Source organism: Cydia pomonella, chromosome 9, assembly GCF_033807575.1.
Source record: "Cydia pomonella isolate Wapato2018A chromosome 9, ilCydPomo1, whole genome shotgun sequence".
NCBI lineage: Eukaryota > Metazoa > Arthropoda > Insecta > Lepidoptera > Tortricidae > Cydia > Cydia pomonella.
In genome coordinates this window covers 12,895,101-12,904,950 of record NC_084711.1, presented here as the reverse complement: position 1 = coordinate 12,904,950, position 9,850 = coordinate 12,895,101, and the positions used below count along the sequence as shown (strand labels likewise).

Sequence of the window (9,850 nt, the reverse complement as noted above, 5' to 3'; positions counted from 1 at the left end):
TTGAAAATTGTTATTTTACCTCCTCTACATCTGAAAATTTCACCTGTGGGTGTCAGTACGTGATATTTGCTACTGTATATTACTGCCATTACACTGTGGCGCCGTTGGAAAAACAATGGGTTGTGCCGAAATTAAAACAAATCTAATTTATCTGTGGTAGAAATTGCATTGCCCCGCGCCGCCTGTCAATTTATTTCTCTATCGGTCGAAGAAATAAAATAATTACAGAGAATTCTTATTAGTAGTTTGTAACAGAAGTAGGCCGTTGGAGCTGACCTTAGTTTCGGAGTTACTCACTTCTTCTTTGTATTATTTAACAATGACTTCCTTAATTGACATGAGTTTAGAGGATATCATACAAAAACGACGGAAAGAAAATAAAAGGTAACTGTTGTGCATTGCTATTTAACAGCTTGGATTACTTATGATAAAATTAATCTTGTTTGAATTATTTTCAGATCTAAAATCAAGCCTCAAAATGGCAATCCGAAAAGTCAACCCAAGCTCAAAACTACAGCAACTCAAAAAAAGATACCGATTGTAGACGCCAGAAATAAAATTATTTCTAAAAAGCGTACACAAATAACAGATGCACGTGAAAAATTAGCTGAACTAGCCAAACATAAGGATGCACGTCTTAAACTTGAACAAATGAGAAAACAGAGGGTATGTCAAACTCTCATTCTCTTATATGAAGTACTAGTAAATTCATATAAATTTTGCTATATTCTTATACTGGGCATAGCTTATGTCCTTAACATTAATTTAATATTATTTAGTGGAAATGTGTGAATACTTTTACTCTGCTATATAACCTTACTTTGGTTATAGATGTTGACTATGCAACCTGGACATTGGTCCTGAAATCGACAGCTTAATTATCAAGACTCTGTAGCTTTGATGCCTCTGTGGAACACATATCACATAATTAGCTAAAATTTAACCCCTCTCAAACTTTATTGTTTCTACAGTATGTATATACTTCCTACACATAGGAAACTTGAATAGAATAAGTCCTTTCATTAAGCTTTTAATTATGGAAGAAATTATTCTTTATTGTACCACAAAAGAAAACAAAATCAGAAGTAGGTAATATGAATAAAAATAATACAATAGAAGTAATATGTAATGTATTTTTTTCTTTCAGATTGCAAAGTTACAAACAAAGGATAGGAACATTTTTAATAGGAATCAGCTGCCATTTATGAGAACTGTCCAAAATAAGGAAAGAGGTAATTTATTCTGGTCCTGTTAGATAGTAAAAAAAATTTTGGTGCTCAAAATAAACTACTGTGTAAACTCTATATAGTGACACGTTTTTTGATCATTTAGAGAGTTTTCGTTATATAGAGAAATTAATATTAAAGTAAAGCAACTAGCCAACAAATATCAATGTTATATGATGTTTACACTGTATATCTATTCTGTTCTGCTAAATTCACGGATATCCAGATGGAACACATTCAGTTTATTATAATTTTTTATAATTATTATAATTATAATCTTTAATTCAGACCAAGGATCCATATTTTGTTAGTAATGTATTTGTTATTAGAACACTCACTATAATCAAGTGAAAACATCTTGTGAAATGGGGCACTTCCATCAATATACTATTGCAGTTTCACTTATTTCCATTAAATAAATAAATAAAATAAATAAATATTATAGGACATTATTACACAAATTGACTAAGTCCCACAGTAAGCTCAATAAGGCTTGTGTTGAGGGACAACGATATATATAATATATAAATATTTATAAATACTTAAATACATAGAAAACGCCCATGACTCAGGAACAAATATCCATGCTCATCAGACGAATAAATTCCCTTACCAGGAATTGAACCTGGGACCATCGGCTTTATAGGCAGGGTACCTACCCAGAGGCCAGACCGGTCGTCAAAAACACAAAGCAATGTTGCTTTATATAATGTAGATAAAAATTGCTTGGGGTATAAATATAATTATATCATACAATTTGATCAAAAGGTTTTTATCAAAAAAGAAAGTTGATTGAGAAGTTGACATATATTTAAGAGATAATCGTTAAGTCATCAAAGTAGCTGACATTTAATCTAAATATTGTATTTACATTATTTAACCACTTAGAATTTTTCATCAAGTGTGCTTGTGTTACTGCCGGTATGAAGTTTTGTCTTATTTATCAGACTGTGGCGATATGAGCTGGATATTGTTTATCTTATGTATCAGACTACAGTGGTTAAAAGGTTAATTTACCCACAACTGTATTAAAATGGGTTATTATGAACAAATCAATTAATAAACATGGTATTACAGTATATAACCAACGAAAAAGTAACTCAGCGATTGAAATAATAACTAAGCAACTAAGCCAGGGGTCACCAATTAGTTTCGCTCGGGGTCTGTTTTAAGAAATGAAATGACCATCGCGGTCCGCACAACATTTTATAGAAAAAATATTTATTAAACAAATGTAATTACAGAAATAACAAAGGTATTTTTTTACATATCAATGAGAAAAATGTCATTTTTTGTTGCGGACTATCTGGACTATCTAAGCTAGTGACTTCGCCCGGCCGTTTTCAAATTGACGTCAACAAAGATAATGCGGGGGATATATTTTTATTTTAAATTACGTACTCTGTAGTGCAAAAGTTGCTGTGTTCTCGCGGTCCGCACAAAATGGGTCGGCGGTCCGGATGCGGACCGCGGTCCGCCATTTGGCGACCCCTGAACTAAGCCTTGAGAGACGACTTGTCGAGTCATGGCGTTATTCATAAGTTATCGTCAAATCAAAATAAACCTTTCATAATGGTTTGTCCCTATCCATTTTAGATATTTCTCATTTCCTTTGTTAGCAAGAAGCAAAACTTAACAGAGGTTTGTAAGGGGCATGGCACAGTGCGAATCGGATGCAGTGTGCTATGCCCGTAACAGGTTGCTAAGTATTATGATTAAGGGGCTTAATATTTTAGCTGCTCAGTATATTCGATTGCTTGTTTTTTAATGTTCTAATAAACATTATTTTCAGTATTTCTAGACCCCTCAAGGCAAGTGCGTTCTCAACCCCTCGCCCTCCATAGGGCCAAGATGGCGGTGAATCGGCAGCTAACCACTAACAAGAGAAATATAGAGACCAGATCTTTTGAAAATAGGTCCATTGGTAAGTTTTAAGGTGGTGAGAACATAGATTTTTATTAACTTTATACTGTTATCACACTGACTGATACGTATTCGCATGTTGCTCTGGTGTATAAGCGTGACAACGTTATGCACGTACATAATATATAGCGATGTCCCGCTTGCACACCGGAGCTGGAGTGGCGTGGGCATCCAATATAAATATCACCTTATATAATCCAGTAAAAATACCTACAAAAAAAAAGAACATTCACGATAAAATAAATTATGTTAACAATGAGTTAGGTGTTACATATGTTGCACTTGGTATTATCTGCATAATATTAGGTCATTACCTATGAAATTGGCGTTTTGTATGGAGAACTTTAACGAAATTCGATTTTTCATACAATGAATTTTGCGGATTATTTTGTCATGGCATTTTCAAACCAAACAAATTTTTGCCAGTAATCTGAGATATTTTTAAGGCACATTTTCTATCTAATATTTTTTTTTTAAATCTGTCCCGTCAGAAAAATATAAGTCATTTAAATACTCGAGCCGGCAGCACATGAAAAGAGCCGTTTTCAGAATTAAAAAATTGATGTATTGTTATGTAGCGCACTAATGAAATTAAAAAATACTTCGAAGTTACTATTAAAATAAATAAACTATGATTTCATAGATAATGACCCAATAGAAATTGAATTTAGATAACATGCTAAATAAATGTTACAGTGTACTTAAATGCCTTTGCATATGTCTATTTCAGAGTGGTTTTCATATACTTTACAGAAATGATTGGGTTCTAAGAATACTAACGTTGTTTCAGGTCTTAAAACAAACAAGTTCTCAGTTAACGTATCAAATTGGAAACAAACTAAAAATACTGGTAAGAAATCATCTTTTATTTTGTATTGTCTTTCCTCTTTGATCTTATGGTCTTTAAGAGTCCCCGGCAAGCTCGGCCGAATTTCACCTTCCCATACAAACGGGAGTATCGTTCTCATTTTAAAACGCGTTGGATTGTAATGACACTACACATATAATAATATGAGGTAGATCTAGTCCTGTAATTAGTTTATAGAGCTTCAGATTGTAAAACAAACGAAATAGAGCAAAAACAAGTTATGTATGAAAAATTAGCTTTATTTTGTTTTACTACGGTATCCACACACTATCTAAAGCTACATAAACTAATAACAGAACAGGACTAGATCTACCTTATCCTATTGTAAGTACAAAGTGTCAGACCAATCTAGCTAGTCGTTTTATAATAAGAGCGTAACTTACGTTTGTATGGAGGACCGAGCTTGCTGGGGACCCTTAAGTTACCTACCACATATAATTCAGGTTGGTAAAGAGGTTGCACGATGGTTTTCTAGTAGCAGGTGGCTTAGTTTAGGGACTGAAACTACTTTTAATATTTATTTACTTAACACAATATAATTAAACCGCAACCAGCTGACCCTTCAACCCATAACTATAATAACTTCTTACCAACTGTCTCAGTTACGTAGTAGACAAGTAGAGTTTGTTACAATTTTGCTTTACGTAGTTATCTGGTACCTTTGTTATTATTATTATTCAGAGCCACTGCTGGGCAAAGGCCTTCCCCCTCTTATTCCACCCGTCTCTGTTTATTGCTATATCTGGCCAGCCTCTCAAAAAGGAGTCCAAGTTATCCCGCCATCGCCGAGGTCTACCGGCTCCTCGGTTAGACTCGTGGGGCTCCCACTCAGTGGTTATCTTGGCCCAGTCTTTGTTACTCAATAAACATCAATACCCTAGTTCACAATATTTTATTGCAATTAGTACCATATGATAGTCCACAAACAAAACATCTACTTATATTACAACTAAATTTCCCGCGTAATTTGTACGATTGTGAACTAGGGTATTGATATATAACATTCCATAATTAGGTAATACATCTAATTAATTCTCTAACAATATATCTTAAATTACAGGAATTACCAGGAGTGCACCATTGAGACCAATTGTGAGAACTGTTGAAAATGATATTGAAATGTATGATGTCCCTATGGACAGTGATGTCGAGATGGAGCCCCGGGTATCCTTGAACCGTAAAGCTAGTCTGCAGCTTAAGATAATAGCACATAACAATGAACCAAGGGAAAGTAGAAGCTCTGTACACAGGTTAATACAATGAATGAATGAAAAACTTTATTTCAAGCAACTAGTGCCTCATAGATAAATACCTTAAAACTAGTATACATATAACAAAAAAATAAATTGTAAAACATAAAACTACAAAACACATCATGGTTGCGATGTATGACACTGCAGTGTCAGGAACGCGACCGCGGAACCCCCGGAACTTGACACCCTTCGGCCGAAACTCCTCGTTTTTTTTTGTGTCGAGATTCCAACTTCGCGACCCTCAAGAAGAAACCGAACCTTCCCTGTGAGAAACTTTACGATGTCCTCGACAATAATAATAATGCCATAGGCTTAGCACACGAAGGCCACGATTGTATCTCGCCCGCGAGGTATACAATTGCAAAAAGACCAGTAGTCTATCTCGCGCGCGAGATACTGTCATAACTGAATAAAATTACAAGGGTACATTCATCAGTTCAATTTTCTAAAAATACCTTTCCAAACAAAATATTATTTATTTATTCTACAGCTTAGGCGAGGTTTCGGCAAATTTTTGAGCTTTTAAAAAGAAGAGAGAGCAACATATGTTGGTTTCATCATCATCATAATTTTAAGAGCCTGGCTCTTGTCGGTGGAGTAATCGCCGTCTGCCACTGCTATGGGCCGTAATTAAGAATTGTTAACAATGTTTATGATTTCTTTCAAACATCGTTTTAATTTAGAAGTGCTCCAGTAGAACGCGATATCAGTCCACCTAGACCGCCTTCAATACTGAAGAAGCGTCCGATGGCTGCGCTCAGAACAGATAAGAAAGTTGAGAGGCCAGAGAAGCCTAACACGGAGTACAGGATCATCGTCAGCAGCTTGGGCAGCACTGTCACCGCTGGGGATATCGAGGTGCGTAAATATTAATTATCTTAGCTTCCCGAGTAGCGACCAAATCATTTATATAAAAGTGAAAATGTAAATTTCGTGTGTATAAAACAGGTGCATACCTCCTCTATAGATCAATTGGTGATTGTCTAAGCGACTTAGACAAAGTCTAAGAGAAGACACCTATTATTGAGGGCCTACCGCGAAAATCGAAATTACGTTATCTGTCGCTTTGTCACTCGAATACGAAAGAGTGGCAGGACTAAGCTCACTGATAGCCTCGAGACTTAAAATGCGAAAGTTTATTAGGCATTTGTAACTCAATCACGCGAAAACGGCTGCCAGATTTTGGATGATTTAGGTATACTAGACTTGCTCACGTCATTATTGCTTACCATGTCAAACATTGCCCGATTTGCCTAGTTTCAAAAAAGCGGCCAAGTGCGAGTCGGACTCGCCCATGAAGGGTTCCGTACCATTTATGACGTATTAAAAAAAACTACTTACTAGATCTCGTTCAAACCAATTTTCGGTGGAAGTTTGCATGGTAATCTATATCATATATTTTTTTTAGTTTTATCATCCTGTTATTTTAGAAGTTACAGGGGGGGGGGGACACATTTTATCACTTTGGAAGTGTCTCTCGCGCAAACTATTTAGTTTAGAAAAAAATGATATTAGAAACGTCAATATCATTTTTGAAGACCTATCCATAGATACACCACACGTATGGGTTTGATGAAAAAAATTATTTTATTATGACGTATAAAAAAAACTACTTACTAGATCTCGTTCAAACCAATTTTCGGTGGAAGTTTGCATGGTAATGTACATCATATATTTTTTTTACTTTTATCATTCTCTTATTTTAGCACTTACCACTTTGGAAGTGTCTCTCGCGCAAACTATGCAGTTTAGAAAAAAATTATATTAGAAACCTCAATATCATTTTTGCGGTTCATATAATACATCTACTTACCAAGTTTGAACAGTATAGTTCTTATAGTTTCGGAAAAAAGTGGCTGTGACATAAACGGACAGACAGACGGACATGACGAATCTATAAGGGTTCTGTTTTTAAGGTTCCGTAGCCAAATGGCAAAAAACGGAACCCGTATAGATTCGTCATGTCCGTCTGTCTGTCCGATTATGTCACCGCCACTTTTTTCCGAAACTATAAGAGCTGTTCAAACTTGGTAAGTAGATGTAGTCTATGAACGGCATTAGGATTTTTACACCAAAATAGAAAAAAAAACAATAAATTTTGTGTGTAGTGGTAAAATGTGTGTCCCCCCCCCCCCCCCCCCGTAACTTCTAAAATAACAGAATGAAAAATCTAAAAAAAAATATATGATATACATTGCCATGCAAACTTCCACCGAAAATTGGTTTGAACGAGATCTAGTAAGTAGTTTTTTTAATACGTCATAAAATTAAAAAAAAAAATTTTTCTTCAAACCCATACGTGTGAGGTATCTATGGATAGGTCTTCAAAAATGATATTTAGGTTCCTAATATCATTTTTTTCTAAACTGAATAGTTTGCGCGAGAGATACTTCCAAAGTGAAAAAATGTGTGCCCCCCCACCTGAAACTTCTAAAATAACAGAATGAAAAATCTAAAAAAATATATGAAATACATTACCATGCAAACTTCAACCGAAAATTGGTTTGAACGAGATCTAGTAAGTAGTTTTTTTTAATACGTCATAAATGGTACGGAACCCTTCATGGGCGAGTCCGACTCGCACTTGGCCGCTTTTTTGCCATTTGGCTACGGAACCCTAAAAAGAGAAAGTTGGTTACGACATCTAGCAGCCCTGCCCGCGTAGCCAACGTGCATATCGTTCACGCTTCGTGGCGAACGAAACGCAACTGTCACAGTCGCACTAATATGAAAGAGTGATAGAGAGAGATGACTACGCTACGCTACGGAGCGTTAACGATTGTAATGTTGGATACGCGGCCTGTGCCGTCCTAATACGTTCCGCGTTTAGAACTAAAGTTTTCCGCTCATTAGGGTTCCGTAGCCAAATGGCAAAAAAACGGAACCCTTATAGATTCGTCATGTCCGTCTGTCTGTCCGATTATTTTTAGTTCAATCGTTGGCAAAACTAATTGCTAGAGTCACCCAGCTAAATCTACAACGACGTGGCAAGCGACCGAGTAGGCAAGCGCCACTACAAACGCCAAATTACTTTAAAAATGATGACGATTGTCTCTCTTCCACACTCACAAAAATGGTTCAGAATTTAGATATACAATGATTTTACCCACGTTTTTCTTTTTAGGAATTGTTTGGTGACGTTGGCGGCATGATAGAGTCCCGGCTTGTCCGTCCAGGCACGGCTGAAGTAATCTACAAGACCCTGGAGGACGCCCAGCGAGCGGTCGACCTCTACCACAAACGGCAGCTGGACGGGCAGCCAATGAACTGCTTGCTGGTCACGCCGCGCACCAACGCAGCTCCGGCAAGGTATAGTTTCCTAGTACCTATCACAAATCTTTAAGGGCTTATTAAGTTATTACACTTATTCTCCCGTCGGACCTTACGATCGTTGTCTCGAATAGGGGATATTACTGCTATGTTCTGCCGTCAGAGTGCAGCACTAGCACCTGTCGCAAACCATAGAGTAACTTATACATACTGTGCCTTAAACTGTTTTAAGTTTTTTGACAAGTTTTCAAATAATAAAAAAATAAAAAAATATGACACTGATGCATCAATGCGGTTTGTTTATAAAGGGCCTACCAGAAAACGCGAACATCGAAATGTAGTTATCCGGGACATAAGGCCTCACCTGACAACACTACAGTCAATCATGATATTCATGATCATTTATTTCCAAATAAATCTTTTCATAACGGTATTTTGTACGGATTCCATTTACGAGCACGCGTATAAATACTATTCTAGTTTCGCCATCATATCGATTGTACCCGCTGTTTTAATATCGAGTGAAATATGTGCGTATACATGTGACACAAATGTAAATATCATTGACATATATCTAAGGACGGGCTTTACAGGCAATAAGGATAGGGCCAGTACAGCGGTGGCACGCACATGAATTCGAGCCAATCGTGCAGTCTAATGCCACAACGCAATTGGTTGAAGAGTTCACATTACGCGCGCGATTGGTTGCAATTGGCTCGAATTCATGAGTGACACCACAGAACTAGAACCATTCTTACAGCCCGTCCTTAGATTTACATGTGAATGGTAAATATAATATTTAATACCTATTTACTTTGTTTCAGAAGTGGAAACAAACCCGGATTATACAGCACCAATTCAAACGTTGAACCTGATCTGTCCACTTTCCACAAGGTGTTATTCAGTAATTTGTAAGTAAATAATATACAAAAAATAATTATCAACGCAAGTAAGCATATATTTCAGACAAGTAGTTAAACATTTTTTCCTATTTTTGTGTTAACATCCAGTTATCTACATATGTTTGTGTGCATTATAGTAATGAAAGTTGGGATATTAAAGCAAACTGAATATCTATTGTTTTTTTTTCTTTTACCCTTAGGTTTTGTTAGATGTTCCCCTCGTTTGTATGTGAGGTCGGCACGCGCATGTGACATCACTGGCAAGTTAGGCTTAATGCGCTAGTTTCCGTCCAGCTCTACTTCTCGTCCACTGGACGGAGTAGCAACTATTATTTTTCATTTTTTGTACAGAGACACATATTAAAGTAGACTGCACTCTCGCCTCAAAAAAAACGTGCCGAGCGGGAT

At 36.4% G+C, this 9,850-nt stretch overlaps 1 protein-coding gene across 1 annotated transcript; it reads left to right on the top strand.

Annotated features, from left to right (window-relative positions):
* Positions 1-112: 112 nt before the first annotated feature.
* Positions 113-9,617, top strand: LOC133521425 (polymerase delta-interacting protein 3-like). Its single transcript, XM_061856383.1, has 9 exons — positions 113-384; positions 459-666; positions 1,148-1,232; positions 3,019-3,150; positions 3,940-3,999; positions 5,078-5,267; positions 5,954-6,128; positions 8,395-8,579; positions 9,365-9,617. The coding sequence occupies exons 1-9, from the start codon at positions 320-322 to the stop codon at positions 9,453-9,455; spliced, it is 1,191 nt and encodes a 396-aa protein (XP_061712367.1). The 5' UTR covers positions 113-319; the 3' UTR covers positions 9,456-9,617.
* The last annotated feature ends 233 nt before the right edge of the window (positions 9,618-9,850 follow it).

Excerpts from the sequence above, each read along its gene's own strand:
- LOC133521425 (XM_061856383.1), top strand. The coding sequence starts at position 320 with ATGACTTCCTTAATTGACATGAGTTTAGAGGATATCATACAAAAACGA. Across the intron at positions 667-1,147 it reads AACAAATGAGAAAACAGAGG|ATTGCAAAGTTACAAACAAA; the intron begins GTATGTCAAACT and ends TTTTTCTTTCAG. Across the intron at positions 1,233-3,018 it reads TGTCCAAAATAAGGAAAGAG|TATTTCTAGACCCCTCAAGG; the intron begins GTAATTTATTCT and ends CATTATTTTCAG.